The following is a 23,181-nucleotide window of genomic DNA, read 5'->3' on the forward strand; positions in this document are numbered from 1 at the left end:
ATTATGTTGTTCCCACAGTAGTGAAACACAAAATTAACAAGCTAAACATTTGTAAAAACCATAGGTTCTGCAGACCATTTTTGTCATCTTGTCATCTGCACATAGCAGACAACTGGATGTCTGAGAGTAGGATCTCCACTCCCCAAGACCATCCACATCGCACCTCAACTTTGACAGCAAGAGGGAGGCCAACATGATCTTCATCCTATGAGAAATGGCCCAATTGTTCTTCACAAATAACCTGGCATCACAATACCTGGTCAGAAGAGGACAACGGAGAAAACGGTCCAGTCATGCTCTGCGTTGCTGTAGAATGACTGCTCATGCCCAGCTGTAGAATTATATCATCACTCACACCCTCACCTCCCAGTGCTCTGCACTGCAAGGGGGGAGGGGGGAGAGGGGAGGGGGACTGTTGTGACTTCACACCCAGACAGTGGTCAATAGTGTGCAATTACCTTTTAGTCACTGGTTCTTGGATTTGTGTTTTTTATCTTTGTAGTACAGCATGCTTTCACTTGGTTCTTTGTACCTACTCGTGTTAATGCTTTGTTCATTTGTTCAGTGATTTATTCAATAAAATACTGTACTTTCACTCTTCAACAACGCACTTGATAAAAGTGAGCTATGTTTAGGAGAGAGTGAAAGCATTTGCATCTGGTAACTTAAAAAAGAATATTTCTAGTTTCTTCCTTACAGTTTTTTTTAACTGAATTGTTTAAGGAATAATCCACATCACAATTCTAATGTTAAGTTTAACAAATATACAGGGTGTCCCAGCTATCTTGTCCACCCAAAATATCTCTGGAACAATAACAGCTATTGGAAAACGACTTTCACCGGTATCGATGTAGGGCTGGGGCCCATGAATGTACATATTCGTAAACATTCTAAAATGAAAGCATATGTGTTTTTTAACACAAACTTATGTTTTTTTAAATGGACGTCCTATATTTTTTCTTCAGCAATCCATAGCATAACAAAGCACATACACAATGGCGTTGATTGCATCGCAATATTCCCATTACATCCCGAGATATTGAGACGCGAAGTTGGCGCTTGAAACACCCGACATGCGCTGCCAGCGCACGTCCTTAGGCTCAGGCGTGAACCCCATGCTGCCCATAATCGCGATGTGATTGACATGTGTAATCACACCTCCATACCACTTCCATACTTATCAAGAGGGACACTTACTTGTCAATCACATCGCGATTACGGCAGCATGGGGTTCACGCCTGAGCCTCAGGATGTGCACTGGCAGCACGTCAAGCGTCAACTTCACGTCTCAATATCTTGGGATGTAATGGGAATATTGCGATGTAATCAACGCCATTGTGTATGTGCTTTGTCATGCTATGGATTGCTGAAGCAAAAATATAGGAGGTCCATTTAAAAAAAACATAAGTTTGTGTTAAAAACACATATGCTTTCGTTTTAGAATGTTTCCAAATATGCACATTCATGGGCCCCAGCCCTACATTGATACCGCTGAAAGTCGTTTTCCAATAGCTGTTAGTGTTCCAGAGATATTTTGGGTGGACAAGATAGCTGGGACACCCTGTATATTATTCAGAGACAGAAGGTTTTTAAATCATATGCACCATTTACACTGGATAGCATTTATACATTAGCCAATATACACTTATTTTAATACAATGACAAAATTAAAATGGATCACCAAAGGTATAAAAATCTCCAATGCTAAGAAAACGCAGCTACATAAGGAACTAAGACATAATAAAAAAATTGAATTTATTGAATATGTTAAACAATACAAAAGTACATCTAAGAAAGTTGTCAAAGCAGCAAAGCAAATGACAAATAATAAATTAATCTTAAAGCATGAGAATAAATCAAAGGCAGTGTGGTCAGTTGTAAAACATGAATTAGGTATCAAAGCCTCGAGACACGGAATTAGTACAATTAAGCTTGAAGATGAGATCATTGTAATTCCGGCTCAGATTTCAGAATGCTTCAATGAGTTCTTCTTTAATGTAGTGAAACCAGAGGTTAATGTTGCAGATTATGAGAACAATGTATGTCCCTTTGGACTAAATCATAATTCTGAATGCCTCACAAAATTCAAAACAGCTTCAACAATAGATGTAGAAAAAAAAATATATTAAAACTAAAAACCAAAAATTTGCAGGTTGGGATGGAATAGCAGCAAAAGTCCTTAAATTTGTGTGTAAAATAATAGGATACCCACTATCTAAAATAATAAACCAATCTTTTGAACAAGGAAGCTTCACAGAGGTGCTGAAGTATGCAGAAGTAAAACCGTTGCTCAAAAGAGGGTCAAGAGAGAATGTGGGGAATTATCGTCCCATCTCCCTCCTTCCAGTCCTATCAAAAATCTTTGAAAATACTGCTGCTATGCAGATTCGAAATTTTATGGAGAAATGTGATATTATTACAGAAAACCAATTTGGTTTCCAGCATGGCAAAAGTACTATTGATGCAATTAACAAGTTTATCAACAAGATCAGCACATCATTAGACAACCATAATGAAGTTGCAGGAATCTTTTGTGATCTCACAAAAGCCTTTGACTCTGTAAATCATGCACTGCTCATCTCTAAGCTTGACAAATATGGGATCAAGGGTAATGTTCTAAATTGGCTTACTTCATACTTATCAAATAGGAAACAAAGAATGATTGTCTCATCAAATGCAGAAAATTACTATTCAAAATGGAAAACAGTAGCCTAAGGTGTCCCTCAAAGCTCGATTCTGGGACCTATTTTGTTTTTGTTCTGTGTAAATGATTTACTGAACAATATAAATGCTCCATCGATTTTATTTGCATATGACACATCTGTATTATTTGGAAACCAGGAGTCAGAAAACATCCCTCTCTACATAACAAACAAAATGAACAAACTATAAACATGATTCCAAATGAATGGATTAAGATTGAACATCCCCAAAACCCACATGGTCCAATTCAGAACAAAACCGTCAAAGCCCCAAGAAATTAAAATAACTCATAAAAAGCAGGATATAGAAGAAGTGGATTCTGTGAAGTTTTTAGGGTTAAACCTAGATAAAAATTTAAATTGGAATAAACATGTTGACTACCTGTTAAATTATGTAGCTTTGCATTTGCTATGCAATATTAGCTGGTGCAACAGACATGAATACAAGGAAAATTGCATACTACAGCTACTTTCAATCAGTTGTAAGGTATGGTATTATTTTTTGGGGAAATTCAAGCAATATATTGTGCATACTAAAGTTACAGAAAAGAATAATAAGGAACATGTGTACTGCCCATCCAAGGACATCACGCGCCCACTATTTGAAAAACAACAGTTATTAACAGTTCCCTCCTTATACATCTATGATATTATTATCTTTCTACACAGCAATTTAGAGTTATTCGAGAAAAACTGTTTCAATCACACGTATAACATGAGAAACAAAGACAATTTTACGCTTCCCACTCATCGCTTAAACCTATATGCGCACTCTCCTCAATAATATCAATGAAAATTCATAACAAGCTAAAAGGAAAGAATGTTCTGAGTATGAACCTAGAGACACTGAAAACAAAGCTATATGATATACTTGTCAAACACTGCTACTACACTGTTGAGGAGTTCATGAAGGATGAACTGAACATTTGAGCAGGATAAATTTACATATAGTCTTGTGTGTAAATGTAGCTGTCCTTCACAAAAGGGAGGAAAGAAAATAAAAGTTTATATTAATGTTAAAATTAGGCCTAAGTTGTGTTATCCATTTTTTTGACATGTCTCCTGTACACTAATCATATGATTAGAAATTGTATGTTATGAGATGAATAAAACACTATTCACTATGTGATCAAAAGTATCTGGACACCCACAAAAACATAGGTTTTTCATATTAGGTACATTGTGCTGCCACCTACTGCCAGGTACTCCATAACAGTGACCTCAGTAGTTATTAGACATTGTGAAAGAGCGGAATGGGGCACTCTGCGGAACTCACAGACTTCAAATGTTGTTAGGTGATTGGGTGTCACTTGAGTCATATTTCTATACGTGAGATTTCCACACTCGTAATCATCCTATGGTCCACTTTTTCCGATGTGATAGTGAAGTGGAAACGTGAAGGGACACGTACAGCACAAAAGCGTTCAGGCCGACCTCGTCTGCTGACTGACAGAAACTGTCGACAGTTGAATATGGTTGTAATGTGTAATATGCAGACATCTATCCAGACCATCACACAGGAATTCCAAACTGCATCACGATCCCCTGCAAGTACTATGACAGTTAGGCGGAAGATCAGAAAACGTGGATTTCATGATGGAGCAGCTGCTCATAAGCCACACATCATGCCGGTAAATGCCAAACAGCACCTCGCTTGGTGTAAGGAGCATAAATTGAACTCTGGAAAAACATTGTGTGGAGTGACAAATCATAGTACACACTGTGGCGATCTGATGGCAGGGTGTGGGTATGGCGAATGCCAAGTGAACATCACCTGCCAGCATGTGTAGTGCCAACAGTGAAATTCGAAGGCAGTGGCATTACGGTGTGGTCCTGTTTTTCATGGAGGGGCCTTGCACACATTGTGGTCTTGCACAGCACTCAGCACTATCACAGCTCAGGCCTACACTGATGTTTTAAGCACCTTCTTGCTTCCCATTGTTGGAGAGCAATTCAGGAATGGCAACTGCATCTTTCAACATGATTGAGCACCTGTTCATAATGCACGGCCTGTGGCAGAGTGGTTACACAACAATAACATCCCTCTAATGGACTGGCCTGTACAGAGTCCTGACCTGAATCCTATAGAACACCTTTGAGATGTTTTGGAACACCGACTTTGTGCCAGGCCTCACCAACTGACTTCGATGTCTCTCCTCAGTGCAGCACTCCATGAAGAATGGGCTGTCATTCCCCAAGGAACCTTCCAGCATCTGATTGAACATATGCCTGCAAGAGTGGAAGCTGTCATCAAGGCTAAGGGTGGTTCAACACCATACTGAATTCCAGCATTACTGATGGAGGGTGATACGATCATATAAGTCATAGTCAGCTAGATGTCCTGATACTTTTGATCACATAGTGTATGTATACAAACTAATCAACAGACAGAAATTTCCTCTTTACTTACTTGCCATCAATGTGAATGATGATGTCAGAATAATAACCTGCTACATCATCCTTGTTTTTTCTGTGCCTGAACACTGGTGTAACTGGCAACAGCTCTGCATATTTATTCTTGTCGTCTAGTAGCTCCAAGAATGATAACACACTCATGAATCCTGCAGAAATAAATTAAACACACATTATGTTAATAAATGAGAACAACAATTCATAACCGAAAATAATTCATAACTCAAATAATATGCATTGACAAAAGAAAAATCGTAACACTAAAAAATAATTAATATAGAGTAATGAAATTTTGGGAATACATTTGTCTAGATAACAATTTAAGTTATTAACATTGAATGATCACAGGTCAATATAAGTGCAAGATAAGCCATATGGTGGTACATTAAAAACTGGTGTATTCAGTAGAATGTTGAATGCAAGCACAAAAACATGCATGCATTGCATTGCATTGTACATGTGCCAGTTGTCGGTTTGTGGGATGGAGTTCTATACCAGTTGCATATTGTCAGTCAATACAGGGACTGTAAATGCTGGTTGCGGGTGGCACTGGAGTTGTCGTCTGACAATGTTCCATACATGCTCAATTGGAAACACAGTTGGTGATGAGTGGATCAAGCCACCATGTTAACACTCTGTAGAGCATGTTGGGTTACAACAATGGTATGTGGGTGAGCATTATCCTGTTGGAAAATACCCCCTGGAATACTGTTCATGAATTGCAGCACAACAGGTCAAATTGTCAGATCTGTGTACAAACTTGCAGTCAGGGTGCAAGGGATAACCACGACAAAGCTCCTGCTGTCATATGAAATGGCACCGCAGACCATAACTCCAGGTGTAGGTCCAGTCTATCCAGCATACAGACAGGTTGCTTGCAGGTCCTCAACTGGCCTCTTCCTAACCAACAAATGGTCATTGTTATATCCTAGCCAGTAATGCCACCCGAGCCCGCTGCCAAAAGGTTGGCAGCATCAAAGTCCAGACGCCGTCCGCATAAGCAGCGCCAGTGAGACAGGAAATCGCCGCAAGTCTGTGCGCGCCACCGCTGGCTTCTGGCTTCTTAAGTGCTGGAGTCGCGAGCGCTAGGACAGTTCTGTATTCGCCGCTCAGTTGTATACTCGCCACCGAATTGTGTACTTGCTAGTCAGTCGTGTGTTCATCACAGTAGAGTTGTTGTTTGTCGTCAGCCGACGCTGACCTAGCCGCTCCGACTCGAACTAGACAGATTTCTGTAGACACGGAGTTCACTATTGTGTTGCTGTATCTTCGTTAATAAAGATAAGTACCGACTTTTATTTAATCAGAGTGTTTGGGTTTTCATCTTTCTGTTCACTGTTCCAGCGGACCGGTCGGCCCGCTATTAAAAGTGTGGCGGTGACTTCGTAAGCCGTTTCTACAGCGAATTGTTTGTCGCTACAAACACCGCCACAAAACTGGCGACGAGGACTTCCGAACTTGTGTGCAGGGCTGGTTCAACTTGTTTCTGGTTATACTAATTATAGCGAAAAAATTTTGGGGGCTGGTTTAATTTGTGTTCACTATGTCTGCCGAATTACAACAGTTGATCTTGTTACAGAGTCAGCAAATACAAAGTCTGGTGGAAGCGATCGCCAAACAAGCGGCTAATCCTCCAACACAAAAGGAACAAGCACAGGCAGCACCACCGTTCCGTGCTTTTGATGCATCAAGAGAAGAATGGCGAGAATATTTCGCGCAGTTGCAGGCGCACATGACAGTCTACAAAATCACGGGTACTGAGCGGCAGCTTTATTTAATTTCCACTGCAGGCGTGGAAGTCTATCGACTACTTTGTAAGTTGTTCCCGGAATCCAAGCCAGAAGCTTTAGACTATGACGTTGTTGTTAACAAGCTTGTTGAGTATTTCGAGTCGCGAGTTCATGTGGCAGCAGCCAGATTCAAGTTCTTCAGATTAAAGAAACTGCACATCAATCTAATAAACAGTGGTTAACAGATTTACGGGGCCTCACCCGTCAGTGCCGATTTAATTGTGTGTGTGGAGCTTCCTACAGTGATGTCATGTTACGAGACGCTATTACTGAAAACATTGCAGATTCTCGTATTCGTGCTGCTATCTTAAAGTTGCCTGACCCGTCATTAGAGACTGTGATGAACATCATTGAAGCCCAAGATACTTTTGACTATGCTGAGTGTGAGATAGATCAGCCATGTATTTCTCAAATTGCCTGTGCTAAGCAAGTTATGTCACGCCCGCGGCCCCACCGGCAGAGTCAGACTGTAAACACTAGCCGGCCGCGTCATGTTAAACACATTCGTCAGCCGCGTGTGCAAAATGATAGAGTTAAGTCTTGCCCTAAGTGTGTTCTTGCTCATCCTCGTGAACGTTGCCCGTTAAGAAACGCGGTTTGTCACTTTTGTCAAAGGAAAGGACACATCCAGACTGTTTGTTTGCGTAAACGCAAGAACAATTCTAGTGCTGCCCAGCCCATGGATATTCATGTTCTTCAAAGCCAGCCCGCCCAGAAGGTCGCGTTTAAAGACTCTTCCACGGTTCGTGTGGGTAATAAACTTGTTCGCAATAAGCCACCCACCCAGCCCTCTGCTATGCGACCCAGGCGTAATTCAAACGCTGTAAAAAGTAATGTACAGACTGCAAGTGAAGCGGGAGTTGTTGTTCCACCCGCCCAACCCACGAGTTGTCGTAAGCAGCGAACACGCGCTAAACGCGCTGATTTTGCGTCTTCCGCCTCCACTGCACCGATCCAGAGACAGTGTAATAAACTATTTGTGAAGCTACGCATCCAGGATAAGACCTTCAATTTTCAATTAGACACTGGTGCGTCTGTGACTCTCATAAATAGTGCTACGTATGCGGCTATCGGCCGCCCTAAACTTTCAGCGGCAAAACATTCTTTGGCTACTTATAGTGGAGAACAAATTCCTGTGTTAGGTGTATGTAGCATGCCAGCCACATTCCGTGGCAATAAAAAAACAGTTTCATTCACAGTGCTCCGCGCTACAGACAGTGTAAACATTTTCGGATTAGACTGTTTTGACTTGTTTGGCCTGTCTATCCAAGACAATGTGTTGCAAATTAATTCTGTTGTTGTTCCTCCAGACAGCATAACCGATTTGTGTAAACGATACAGTGACATATTTAAAGACGAACTAGGTTGTGCTGTGAACTTTGCCGCTCATATTACGTTAAAAGATAATGCTCAGCCTCGATTTTGTTGTGCTTGTCCAGTGCCTCACGCCCTCCGGGCACCTGTAGCAGATGAACTTCGTCGTTGGCAAAACAACGGTGTTATTCAACCCGTTTCAGCGAGCCAGTGGGCTTCTCCCTTAGTTATTATAAAGAAACCGTCTGGCAAGTTACGTTTGTGTGCTGATTTTAAGTCGACAGTTAATCCTCAGACTGTCATTGATTCTTTTCCTTTGCCTAGACCGGACGAGCTGATGGATAAGTTAGGGGAAGCTCGTTTCTTTTCCAAAATTGATCTCCGTGAAGCATATTTGCAATTGCCCCTCGACGAGCAATCACAACAGTATTTTGTCATAAACACGTCGTTGGGGTTGTTCCGTTTTCTGCATTTGCCTTTTGGTTGTGCGTCAGCTCCAGCTGTTTTTCAGCGTTTTTTGTCACAACTTCTGGCTAATGTGCCATCGTGTTGCAACTATTTAGACGATATTGTTGTGTCCGGTCGGACGCCTGCTGAACATTTCCGTAATTTGGAGTGTTTGTTTAAAGTGTTGTCTCAGGCAGGCCTACGTTGCAACATCGATAAATGTTCATTTTTCCTTACGGAGATGGAGTATCTGGGACATGTTATTAATGCTCAAGGCATTCATCCCTCCCAATCACATTTAGCAGCTATTCGTGATTTGCCCGCCCCTCGCAATCTGCATGAATTGCAAGCAGTTCTTGGCAAATTGACATATTATATTAGGTTTATACCTAATGCATCACAGATTGCTGCATCGTTGCATCGTCTCCGCCGTAAGAATGTTCCGTTTGTGTGGTCAGCTGATTGCCAATCAGCCTTTCAGCAGCTTAAAGAGGCTTTATTGAATGATCGTTGTCTGGTCCATTACGACCCTAACAAGCCTCTGGTGTTAGCTTGTGATGCCTCTTCTTTCGGCCTCGGTGCTGTGTTGTCTCACCGAGTCGGTAACACCGAACGTCCTATTGCGTTCGCATCTAAATTGCTAAACAAAGCTCAGTGTAATTATAGCCAATTGGACAAGGAAGCGTTGGCTATTGTGTTCGGTGTCACAAAATTCCATCACTACCTCTATGGTAGACCATTCTATTTAGTAACAGATCACAAGCCCCTGACGTCACTGTTTCATCCGTCTAAACCAGTTCCTCAGCGGACAGCTCAGAGACTACAACGTTGGGCTCTTTTGTTATCACAATACCAGTATGAGATACTGTATCGCCCTACAGCTCAGCATGCAAATGCTGACGCGCTTTCTAGATTGCCGATTGCTGCGGATGATGTCTTCGATTCTTCTGAAGACTCTTGCCATCAGATTGACGCTGATGAGCATCAATCCCTCCGGGATTTTCCGATTGATTATCGTCAGGTGGCACGTGAGACAGCTACGGATCCTCATCTGAGTTTACTAGTACGTTTTGTTCAACGTGGTTGGCCGTCCAAGGCAAAGGACATATCGGATCCTGTGGTTCGTCGCTATTATCCGCAACGTCATCTGTTGTCTGTTTCGCACGGAGTTTTGCTGTTACGCACCGAGAATGACCAGCTTCGTGTAGTGGTTCCCCAAGTGCTCCAATCCAAGGTCCTCGACTTATTGCATCAAGGTCATTGGGGAGTGGTCCGCACCAAGCAGCTTGCCTGCCATCATTGTACATGGATTGGCATTGATAAGCAGATTACGCAGATGTCTACAGATTGTTCGACGTGTGCCGAACACCAAGCTGCTCCGCCTCAACGCTATTTTGAGTGGGCACGCCCTGCCAGTCCCTGGCAGCGAGTACATATTGATTTCGCTGGTCCATATTGGAATTCTCGTTGGCTCATCGTGATAGATGCATTTAGTAATTTTCCGTTTGTTGTGCCCATGCAGTCTACAACGTCTGCACAAACTATACAGGCGTTGACTTCAATTTTTTGTATTGAGGGTCTTCCAGAAGTTTTAGTGTCCGACAATGGTCCACAATTTACCTCTGCTGAATTTGAAAGTTTTTGTTCTGCCAATGGCATTCGCCATGTTCTTACTCCGCTGTTCCACCCTCAATCGAACGGTGCAGCGGAACGTTTTGTACGCACATTCAAGGATCATATGGACCGCCTTCGTGCTACGCACTCTCGTCAGCAGGCCCTCATCACGTTCCTGTCGTCGTACCGGACCACGCCACGCGACGGCCCTTTGCCTGCGGAGCTTCTCCACGGCCGTCGTCATCGCACCCTACTACGGTTGTTGCACCCCCCAGATCGACCCGCCGCTTCTGAGCATCGCACGCATTTTCAGCGCAACGACGCCGTTTTTTTCAGAGTTTATCACGGTCGCCGTCGTTGGGAACGTGATACCGTGATAAGTGTCCAGGGTCGCGGTTTTTATACTGTTCAAGGTGCTACTGGGGTGCACAGGAGGCATCAGAACCAGTTGCGCCGCACTGGCCGCCCAGATTCTGCCGCTCGTTCTTTGTCCACAGATTTGGTCCGCGGCGGGTTCCAGCCGCGCCTTCCGACTTCGCTGCCGCCCCCAGGGCAGCAGCAGCAGCAGCCGTCGCCGCTACCACGCCGACAGCCCGTCCTGTTGATGCCTCCCGCGCAGCTTCATTCGGGAGCGCCCCAGGTGGTCGCTCCCGCGCCTGCGGTCCCTCTTCAGTCGCCACCGCCTTCGGAGCTGATGGACGTCGACCCCTCAGCCGGGCCGCCTTCCCAAGCAGTGGCTGTGCAGCCTGTCCTGCAGCCGCTTTCCTTGGGCACCCCCAAGGAGTCTGACACCGCAGCGCCTTGTCCGGCGCCCACTCAGCAGCCGTCGACGCAGCGTCAGGAGACGCTGCCTCTCTTCGTGGGTCCCGACGCCCCGTCGCGTCCAGTACCAGAAGCTGCGCCCGTGGTCACAGGCGTGCACCCTGACCTCGGTTTTCAGTCGGTGTTTCCCGAGGCCCCGCGCAGCCAATGCTGGGGTGCGGACCGGGGACTGCCACCGACAACAGTCTCCGCCCCCGTCTCTTCTGCTACGCCTGCGGCCAGACCCCTCCCCCGCCGTCGACGCTCGCCACGTCATTATTCAACTACGGTGCGGCGATTTGGGGGGGAGGAGTGTTATATCCTAGCCAGTAATGCCACCCGAGCCCGCTGCCAAAAGGTTGGCAGCATCAAAGTCCGGACGCCGTCCGCATAAGCAGCGCCAGTGAGACAGGAAATCGCTGCAAGTCTGTGCGCGCCACCGCTGGCTTCTGGCTTCTTAAGCACTGGAGTCGCGAGCGCTAGGACAGTTCTGTATTCGCCGCTCAGTTGTATACTCGCCACCGAATTGTGTACTTGCTAGTCAGTCGTGTGTTCATCGCAGTAGAGTTGTTGTTTGTCGTCAGCCGACGCTGACCTAGCCGCTCCGACTCGAACTAGACAGATTTCTGTAGACACGGAGTTCACTATTGTGGTGCTGTATCTTCGTTAATAAAGATAAGTACCGACTTTTATTTAATCAGAGTGTTTGGGTTTTCATCTTTCTGTTCACTGTTCCAGCGGACCGGTCGGCCCGCTATTAAAAGTGTGGCGATGACTTCGTAAGCCGTTTCTACAGCGAATTGTTTGTCGCTACGAACGCCGCCACAAAAGTCATCACTGGCACCAAGGCTGAAGTAGCTTTCATCAGAAAACACAACAGACCTCCACTCTGCCCTTCCAATATCTGTTGCTTGACACCACTGAAGTCGAAAAATGGCAGTTGTTTGCGGTCAACGGAATGCATGCTACATGGCACCTGGTTCAGAGCTGTCCTTGAAGTAACTGATTTGCAACTGCTACTCAAACTGCTACTGCTGATGCTGTTCAATGTGTCAGAGCCATACCCCGTACATCACGGTCTTCCCTCTCAGTAGCACCAAGTGGCCATCTGGAGCCTGGTCTTCTTGCGATTCTATATTCTCGTGACCACTGCTGCCAGCAATCATGTACCATGGAAGAAGGAACTTGCTGTTTCTCATAGCCCTATTACACAACCTCGTTCAAACTCAGTGAGGTGTTGATAATGGTGTCTTTGTCACCTTCAGGCATTCTTGACTAACATCAACTTACAACATCCAATCTCAAGGGTAAGTAATGGTAACAGGTGTTACAGCATGAATTTAAAGCAAACCCGATTTGCATCATCCTAGTGGCACTACTAGCACCAGCCTTGGGCGACTAGCTTGCAATTTGAATAGGTATCATTTTTCAGATGTAATACACACCTACCAACTTTCATTTATGTCACACAACTCCTTCTTTGTGTTGTGTTTTTTTCTATCAGTGTATCATACAATAAGCGAAGATACGCTTTTAATTCTGCAGTGTGGTTTCAGTTGTCTGAGTCTGCAGACGTGTGTGAGTTGAGTTTGCATGTGTGTGTATGTGTGTGTATGTGTGTCTATTGTTGACAAAGGCCTTAATGGCCGAAGGCTACAACTGTGTGAATCTTTTTGTTGTGCTTATCGCGACTCAGCATCTCCATTATATGGTGAGCAGCAACATTCCTTGTCTAATATTGTCAATATGAGTAGTGGGTATTGAGTTCCTCCATCTTATTGTTTCCAGGGAAACATGCTCCAGCTGATCTGTATTCTGCTTTCTGTTGTAGAAAGGTGTAAACAAGGGGCAACAATTACCCCTGGCCCTAGTTTCTCATTGATAACACCATCTTGACCTCCAAAAGCTACCCATAATTTGAAAGTAAATCTATGGTCATTAAATTACATTTTATGATGTAATGGGGTGACTTTTTCTATTATATGTTAGCCTACCAACTCTCCATGCAACAGCATACAGTAATTACATTAATGATAAGAGTGCAATTGCATATTTATCAAAATGACCAGAAGCACAAAGCACTGCTATCACAATGCCCCAGCAACTGAGTGATGGCTTACAAATCAGCCTCAGGTTTATATGATGGAATGCCCTTTATTCTATTTCTGTTTGTAAAACTGGTGGCCTTTTCTCAAATTACATCAGTATATCTTGACTGTTCTGCTTGTACTTGTTAACATGTGTAATTACAGAAAAAGATATGTCAATGTACCAATAGCTGTCTAATATCAACAAATATTTTATGAAGTATATAATTTTTATCATTTGGAGTACACCATGACCACTACAGTTAATAAAGTGGTGTTTATTTCTAGACTTGTGAACCATCCTGAGGTAACACTAGATATCTACATCTGGATGACTTGTCTGACGTAGCAGTAATTTTATTGACAGGCCACTGCATAGAGTTAAAAAAATTCAGAGAATGATATTAGGTAAGAGAATATAATAACTTTCATGTAACAAACATTTAAGCAACGCACACAAAGAAAATTCTCTGGAGGCACAAATGTTATCTATTCTACATTTAATTGGCATTTGAAATGACAATTCATAACTACGATGAGAGCTGCGAGATACCACACCTACCTGTCCGCCCAGCGCACACAAAGAAAGTTCTCTGGAGGCACAAATGTTATCTATTCCACATTTAATTGGCATTTGAAATGACAATTCATAACTACGATGAGAGCTGCGAGATACCACACCTACCTGTACGCCCAGCTGCAGTGTCAGCAAGGTGCAGTCTGCCTAACAAAACTGAGTTCAGCAGGAGCTACGGTCACCTTCTGGCAGTCCTATACAAGCACCACTCTTGCACAATCTACATTTTCTGTGTGAGCTTTTCCCACTGTTTCCAATGTAACGTCACTATGAAGCACCCTCTGCTATGCACAATTAGTACGAAGCACCGTCCAGCTTGAAACACATACCAACCACACTCTGCCACACTACATCAGTATATAGCACCCTCTGCCAAGTGACACTGGTACAAAGAATCCTCCGCCACATAACATCGTTACAAATCACCCTGTGCCACATAAACTTGGCAGGAAGCACCGTTCGCCACACAGCATTGGTACAAAAAGTGCCCTCTGCCAAGTAACATTGGTATGAAGTGCCCTCTGCCATGTAACATCGGTTGAAAGCAGCCGCTGCCATGTAACTTTGGTACAAAGCACCCTTTATCATGCAACACTGGTACGAAGGAATCTCTGCATACAACACTGGTATGAAGAACCCTCGCCCACAACGTTAGTACAAAACACTCTCTGCATGTAACATCGGTACCAAGCACTCTCTTCAACATAACTTTGGTACCAAGTATTTTCTGCCACATAACAGTACGTATAGAGTACTGCATGACCAACTGCAGTTCCAAGGAGTTCTGCCATTCACCACTTGATGACAATGGCATCATTTTCACAGTGCCGAGAGACTTTAATTCATCATACTTCAGCCAACTGGCATGAAATATTTATAAATCATATACATAAAACTTCCTCACAAATCAACCTGTCTATTACTGAAAACCATATTAAAATCACTATGGTAGCTCTTGAGATTAGCCTGACCTGACAGAACCATGGCCGGGGACTTCAGTTGGTATATGTATGGATAGAAGACAGAAGAAGGTAGATAGAAGACGACAGAATCATTTCTATATTTTCAGATCACTGCGTTGCACTGGATGGCCAGTCGCAATGCAAAGCACTTCTGGAAAACAGTAACCTGAAGATGGCCACTTGAAATGGTCAGAACTTGTAAACTGAAAATACAGATGAGACTTTATCCAGAAATAAAAATTAGTTTCAAAGTGATGAGATATTGTACTGAATTCTAGCTATCTGAAGTCCCATACTCAACAAATTGTTTTCAATATGTGCCTTTTGAAAACCATGTGTGAGTTGCATTAAGTGAACTAACGCTTTCAGTGGGAAAGTAGATTCCTTGAAACATCTTCAGGAAAAAAGTCAAACAACATTTTTTCTGGTATATTTAACTTAAAATAATCTCCAAGGAGGGTAATACAATATTTAAATGGCAGCTACCAGGAAACCTTTAGTCTGTTAACTAGTTCACAGTTCATACATTTCGTTCTCAACTGTATCGTCAAATTGTCTCTCTTTGCTATTAGTTATTTATTTTAGTGTGACATAATGAAGGTATGCTATGGCTTCCCTGATTAAAAAATAAATAAGTAAAAGAATGAATAAAAATAAAATAAAATATATCTAAAAACAAAGATGAGGTGACTTACCGAACAAAAATGCTGGCAGGTCGATAGACACACAAACAAACACAAACATACACACAAAAAATTCAAGCTTTCGCAACAAATTGTTGCCTCATCAGGAAAGAGGGAAGGAGAGGGGAAGACGAAAGGAAGTGGGTTTTAAAGGAGAGGGTAAGGAGTCATTCCAATCCCGGGAGCGGAAAGACTTACCTTAGGGGGAAAAAAGGACCTTTTTTCCCCCTAAGGTAAGTCTTTCCGCTCCCGGGATTGGAATGACTCCTTACCCTCTCCTTTAAAACCCACTTCCTTTCGTCTTCCCCTCTCCTTCCCTCTTTCCTGATGAGGCAACAATTTGTTGCGAAAGCTTGAATTTTTTGTGTGTATGTTTGTGTTTGTTTGTGTGTCTATCGACCTGCCAGCGTTTTTGTTCGGTAAGTCACCTCATCTTTGTTTTTATATATAATTTTTCCCACGTGGAATGTTTCCTTCCATTATATTGATACAAATAAAATATATCCTTTGATTGATGGTGATTTGACTGTGCTTCCATGTTCAGTTGGCACATTTACTTTTGATATGTACTCATTGTTAACAATATATACATTTCTACAATCTTCAGAGATGATGAGTGGATGTTAGCAACAATGAGAGTTGTTTCTATGTTGGAGTGATATTGATGTAATATGCATAAAATTGTGATACTGAAGACACTAATCTTATTCAGTTTTTCTTTTTTTCCTCAAACTCCATGACACCATGCGAGGCAAAGCTAATTCATCATCGAATCACTACATAATTCACAGAATAATGATAACAGATTTTTTAAAAAGAAAAAAACCACAAATACATGATTTGCAATGATATACAAGTAAATTATACATCAGACTACTATGAGGAGCTCTGGTACAGAATAGAAGCACTGGCACCCCAAAAAGCCCTTGCTTTAGGCTACAAAAACAGAATCTGCAGAACTTCTGTTCATTGTTTAAGGAAGTAATATCCAAGTGCAAATAGTTTTCATGAGCGGCTGCTGCAATTACTTTTGAATGAAACCACATTAACAACCAGAAATTGTCTAAGAGAATATATTTACAGGAATAGTAGAGTTAGAATTCTAAGATGCTCAAACATTATCTTGCGTGGATTTTGTGAAATGACATGTTACAGTTGTACCATGCTGGGAATGTTGGGAGATGAGAAAGTGATGGTGACAGGCCATGGGGCCCAGGGCAAACCCTTAACAGTCACATAGAATTTTTATTAACCTCGATACATTATGTAGTGAGGCCCATGTGCCTCTCTCCATTTTTCTGGCTGGTGCTGATGAATGGGCAGTGGCTTCCCCCCGTAACTGCTGAGCCAATGCCCTGTGTTGCCGAGACTGGGAGCCTTTGGAGACCATGGCCAATTATGTCAGCGGCACTATGTGTTGGGCTGTAATGGCGTTTTGCTCAGGGAATGGCTCCTCAGCCCTACACGCAGCCACACTGGAGGCAGATGGACTGTACTGTGCACACTGCCCTGGACAGGAGTCAGATTGTGGCTGCCACTGTGGCACCAGGTCCCACTATGAACTCAGCATCAGTAATAGCAGGCACGGGCAACAGGTCAGCACAGTCCAGTCTCGAATCCAGGGCTGCTACAAGTTGTGCCCAGTTGTCTCGCTGTCCAGCATGGTTCTGGCTTTGTGGCAGTGCTCCTGATCCCTGCCTTAAAAATCCAGACTTCTTTATATGGCTCTGGTGCCCATTTGTTTCATTAAAATCTAGGACCTAGTCAAGTTTGCATAACAGGAGATTCACTCTGGTATGGGGACAGGAATGCTACACACTTAATGCTCAACTTGACAATCGTCGCTTCACAATTCAAGGTGCATATGTTACTGTGACCCATATATTGCCACACTAACAACTACCAACCCACAGCTGTTAATGCAAAGCTCTATGGCAGCTTCCACACTACTTCTCTGCACTATTGCTAAAGACTTATAATTTTTTGTCTGAAGACTGGGTAGTGGCCCTACACAGTGAAAGGCTCTAATACACAATGAGTACTTTGTGCATCCAGAACTTAGGTCCCAATTTATAACTAAATTGGAAGTATTGACAGGAGGCAGTACACTTTTTCTTCACAGAGAGATAAGTATAGTTAAAATAATCAAGATGTTTAATAAAACAATTTGTGTGTGACAATGAAAACACTCAGTTTTTGACAATATAGTGTAATTGGATAGATGAAAAATCTACTCACCAAGCTGCAGCAGAACACACACATAAAAGAATGTTATAATTCAGCAAGCTTTGAGAGCCAGTGGCTCCTTCTTCCAAATGGTAGGAGGAGGGGTGAAGGAAAAGGAAATCCAAAAGCTAACCCTTTTCCTAGACCTCTCCAGTCTTTTTCCTTTATCACTCTTCCTTCCCCTTCAACCCTTCTGCTGCAAGGAGAAGCCATTGGCTCAGAAAGCTTTCCTAATTATAACCTTCTTTTCTGTGTGTTCTGCGCCACTTGGTGAGTAGATTTTTTTTGTCTATCCAGTTACATTATACAATTTGTGTGGTTACTCCAGCCCCGGGTGAGGACATTCCTGAATACAGAACAAGCTGCACACATTAGCTCCACACCAGCTGTTGAGCTACTGTGTGTGGCTTCCCTGTCCTCAGAAGGCAGATACAGTTATACAGAATAAGTCTCTCAATAACCTGTATCTGGGGCTTTAGGATGTAGCACCACTACACAACATGTACACAAAATAATAAATGAAAAGCACCAGTCTGATTTTGTTCTACAGTATTACTTTTATTGTGTTAACCAGTTTACAGCTTACAAGGCCATCTTCAGACATTTATTGAGTATTGTCATTAAAGAAGTTACAATGTTTGTAAACAATACTGGACGAGAAGTTACATGCCTAGATTGAAGCACAGACATACAGTAAGTAACATCTTTGACAGTGTGATAGTAATGCATTGAGAAAATTTTTTAAACAGTAAATAAATAAAAATGGAGTAGACAGGAAAAAACTAACACAAAACAGAAACAGCATGCATACATAACAGTTTCTATTAATAAAGAAAAATAATAAAATAAAATAAAATAAGTGCTTGACAGGGCTACTTCAGGAGGTATAAAACATGGAGAATGATACACAAACCAATTAAAAGAAGAAACAATTATCAATGTAACTACAATTAAAGATTGGTTAGGGTATTAGGGGTATAAGTGAACGTCCTGCAATATTCAAAATGAGATCATTGATCTACTTGATGAAACAGGTGATTCTTTGATTCATGAACAAGTGTCATTTTGTATTTGTACTGTCGATGATTCCTTAATCATCAAAGAAGACTTTATTGGCTTACACGAAACCCACAACACTGAATCACAACCTCTTTTTCATATTTTAAAAGATGTGTTTGCTCGTTTTGATTTGTGAATGGATAACTTAAGAAGACAGTGCTACGATGATGCCTCGAATATGAGAGGTAAGTTCAAAGGACTAAAAAAGTTAGTTTTGGATATACAACCAAAAGCATGTTATGTGCACTGCACTGCCCACAGTTTAGACTTTGCAGTTGTAGACAGTCTCCGCCATCTTACGTATATGATGGCTTTAGCCAAGGACTTAATAAACACCATAAGGGAATCCAACAAAAGGATGAGACTTTTCAGAAGCGTACGCTGTGAGAGCGCCAACGACCAAGCTGGTCTACGACCCCTCTGCCTGATTCAATGCACTATGCGAGCTTCTAGTATCTTGAGAATATCGAAAAACTTTGAAGAACTTCTAGAGTTTTTTGAAATATTTTCTGCAGAGGACAAAACAGAGGCAGGGTACAAATGTGCAGGCTACCTTGAGTCAATGTTACAATTCAAGACTTATTTCTTTTTACGTCTTTATAGCCATGTAGTGAACCCAGTAGAGGACGTCAATGAAAAAATTCCATGCCCTCAGCTAAGTGTTGCTGATCTGGAAAAAAAAATTGAGGGCTTGATTTGTATATTGAATGGAAGGCACGATAGTTCTGAACAGTTTTGGGAATTGTGTTTAAAAGAATAACCTTAACAAGTTGATGATCTTTCGCTTCCTCAGAATCTAAGTATCCCAAAGAAGCATGAAAACAATGAAGCCAGCTCACTGCACACTTTCAAAGCCCCAAAGGAATACTACAAAGCTATTTACACTGAAGTTTGTGAAATGGCGCAATCTTGCATTACTGAGCGGTTTGCTTCAACAGGTCTCACACAGGTCATTGCAGGTGAACAAGAGTGCTTGCTTTTAGTAAACAGAGATAAAACAAATTTGGAAAAATCAACTGAGTTTTTCAAAAATGACCTAGACATTGAGAGACTGTGCTTACACTTGAATATGTTAGCTGATATTGCTATTAAAAAACAACTGGTCTTAAAAAACATGCATCATGTAAGAAAGTACATTACACAAGAGTCTGCTGTTGGAGAAATGCTATGTGAAGGGCATTAAGCTTCTCCAAGTAGTTGGAATCATGACAGCAACAGAAGAATGATCATTTAGTGCCCTTAGATGTCTGAAGTCATATCTCCGATCAACAATGGGACAGAAGTGATTGAAGAACTTGGCTGTTCTTCATGCCCACCGACATGTTTTGAATGTATTGACTATCTGACTAGTCATCAATGATTTCATATTCAGTAATCCAGTGAGACAGTCGACATTTGCACCTTTCTAAAGACACTAGCATTTAGAGCAATATTAAAAATCTTAATAAAATAGAGAATTAAATACATACATAATGTTAAACTTTCAGTTTCAAAATATTAGTACTAGTTTAGTACTGTATTACTATAGTACTGTTTTAGTTATTTCCAAATACTTAAATATTTTTAGGGTATAAGACCGAATTAAAACTCGCTATTTGCATATATTTTCACTGAAAATATTAAGTATGCTGTATTAAAGCATTAACTTTGAGATATCGTTTTTATTTAATGAACCCTGAGCCTTAATCAAAGTAAGCTTACGTTAGCTATTTCACTTATTAATCAAAGTGCTATTACTGTGCGACAGCAATATCTTATGTTTTATTCTTTTAATGATAGTTTAGGATTTATTTAAATATAATTTCAGTCTTTTCAGAGTTGTATATTCACTGCTCTGTAATAGTCTATAAACATGATTATTATTGTAAATTAAATTAGCTTTTTATGAAAATACCATTTGTGTTTATGTTTTGTTTCTTTCTTCAAAGCCAAAAAATATGACAGGCTTGTAGAGTTTTTCGGAGTGTCAAGTTATCGATAGTCCAGTTTTCAGGGTTCTAATGTTGATCATATGACTAAAATGCTTAAAAAAGAAAACTTTAAAACTCACTATTTTTCATCTAAAATTTAGAAAATTTCCTGGGAGAAGGCCCCCAGTATGCCCTCCCCCTTCCCCAATATTTTTTTATAATATTTGATGTGCAAACATATAAAAAAAAGTTTTTCATCACCTCAGTTCCAAGAGTTCCAGAATCTGCACAGAAAATTGTAATAGAGATCAACATAAACACAATTACCGCCCTTTTAATTTCTCATGAAAACCACACATCGCACGTTGTACCACCATACAGCAAGACCTTCAGAGGTGGTGGTCCAGATTGCTCCACATGTCGGTACCTGTAATACCCAGTAGCACGTCCTCTTGCACTGATGCATGCCTGTATTCATTGTGGCATACTATCCACAAGTTCATCAAGGCAGTGTTGGTCCAGATTGTCCCACTCCTCAATGGTGAGTGGTGTAGATCCCTCACAGTGGTTGATGGGTCACATCATCTATAAACAGCCCTTTTCAATCTATCCCAGGCATGTTTGATAGGGTTCATGTCTGGAGAACATGCTGGCCACTAGTTGAGTGATGTCATTATCCTGAAGGAAGTCATTCACAAGATGTGCACGATGGGAGCATGAATTGTCGTCCACGAAGATGAATGCCTCACCAATATGCTGTCGATGTGGTTGCACTAATGGTGAGACAATGGTATCCATGTATCGTACAGCCATTAAAGCACCTTCCATGACCACCAGCAGCATATGCCGGCCCCACGTAATGCCACCCCAAAACAGCAGGGAACCTCCCACCTTGCTGTGCTCACTGGACAGTATGTCCAAGGCGTTCAGCCTGACCAACTAGCTTCCAAACATGTCTCTGACGACAATCTGGTTGAAGGCATATGTGACACTCATCAATAAAGAGAATGTGATGCCAATCCTGAGAAGTCTATTCAGCATGTTGTTGGGCCCATCTGTACCATGCTGCATGGTGTCGTGCTTGCAAAGATATACCTTGCCATGGACGTTGGGAGTGATGTTACACATCATGCAGCCTATCGCGCACAGTTTGAGTCTTAACACGGCGTCCTGTGGCTGCACAAAAAGCATTATTCACTGTGGTGGCATTGCTGTCAGGGTTCCTCCAACCCACAATCCATAGGTAATGTTCATCCACTGCAGTAGTAGCCCTTGGCAGCCTGAGAGAAGCATGTCGTCAACAGTTCCTGCCCCTCTATCTCCTCCATGCCCGAACAACATTGCTTTGCTTCACTCCGAGATGCCTGGCCACTTCCCTTGTTGAGAGCCCATCCTGGCACAAAGTAACAATGTGGATGTGATCGAACCGCAGTATTGACCATCTAGGCATGGTTGAACTACAGACAACAAGAGCCGTGTACCTCCTTCTTGGTGGAATGACTGGAACTGATTGGCTGTCGGACCCCCTTTGTCTGACAGGCGCTGCTCGTGCATGGTTGTTTACATCTTTGGGCGGGTTTAGTGACATCTCTGAACAGTCAAAGGGACTGTGTCTTCGATACAATATCCACAGTAAATTTCTATCTTCAGGAGTTCTGGGAACTGGGGTGATGCAAAACTTTTTTTGATGTGTGTACAAATATTATTATTATTATTTTTTTTTTTTTTGTTTACATGGAAGTAAAATAAAAAAAACGGAATGTTGTCCTTCAAAGAATGTTACTTGATTCTGAACCCAGAATAATATTTTATTTGATTATGAGAGACTGCAATGATTTGCTAAAGTGGGTTGCAAATGAGAAATTCAGTCACTGTTTGCATATTAGAACACCAGGTAAAAATATTGCCAGCTTTTAATGAGCTTTAGAACATGATGCTGACATTCAGATGAAACGAGAAGGAAAATTTATAGAGAATGAAATGTCTGACAAATGAAATAAATCATATATCATATTAAACTGACTGTAATTGTTGTCATGAGAATAAATTACAGCATCCTGTCATGGAGCTAGTGGCAACAGATGTCAGTAGTTGGCAGGAAGAGTGCAAGTGTGAGAACTGGACTGAATCATGATTTCAGTCTTTTATTTATGTATGAGTTGCTGTTGTTAATGTGTGCTATGTGTTGCAATGTTGTCGACGCTCACCGTGACATATGAGGGTAGTGCCCTGTTCTATGTCACCAATTAGAGAATGGTGAGCAGATGATATTTTTGGAAGCAAGTGCCATTGTAACATTCACACATCAGTATAGAAGTGAAATCCGACATGTATTCAGATAAAATCAGTGGTTTCGTCAAGTCCCACGGTTACCACAACCTGAGACATCACACCATATTCAGAACAAACAGCCAAATAGTTGTGACAATGAAGATATCAATTTCATAGTTGGTGCTACGAGGATAATGATGAATAAAAATAGTGATACTACAGATGACAGAGTAGTAAGCAAAAAATGTAAGAAGAAAAAATGATCTGAAAATTAATGCAGACCACTTGTTTTCATTATTTTTCTTCTTCTTATATAATCAAAATGC

General features: G+C 41.8%; 1 protein-coding gene across 2 annotated transcripts in view; it reads right to left on the minus strand.

Annotated features, from left to right (window-relative positions):
- The window catches only part of LOC126411141 (uncharacterized), a 160,462-nt gene that overhangs the window by 16,066 nt on the left and 121,215 nt on the right, over positions 1–23,181 (minus strand). For both annotated transcript variants that reach the window (XM_050081342.1, XM_050081341.1), the window contains exon 3: positions 5,113–5,263. In XM_050081342.1, coding sequence (XP_049937299.1) covers positions 5,113–5,263 — 151 coding nt within the window. The remainder of the gene's footprint in view (positions 1–5,112; positions 5,264–23,181) is intronic.

This window comes from Schistocerca serialis, chromosome 1, assembly GCF_023864345.2.
Source record: "Schistocerca serialis cubense isolate TAMUIC-IGC-003099 chromosome 1, iqSchSeri2.2, whole genome shotgun sequence".
Lineage (NCBI taxonomy): Eukaryota > Metazoa > Arthropoda > Insecta > Orthoptera > Acrididae > Schistocerca > Schistocerca serialis.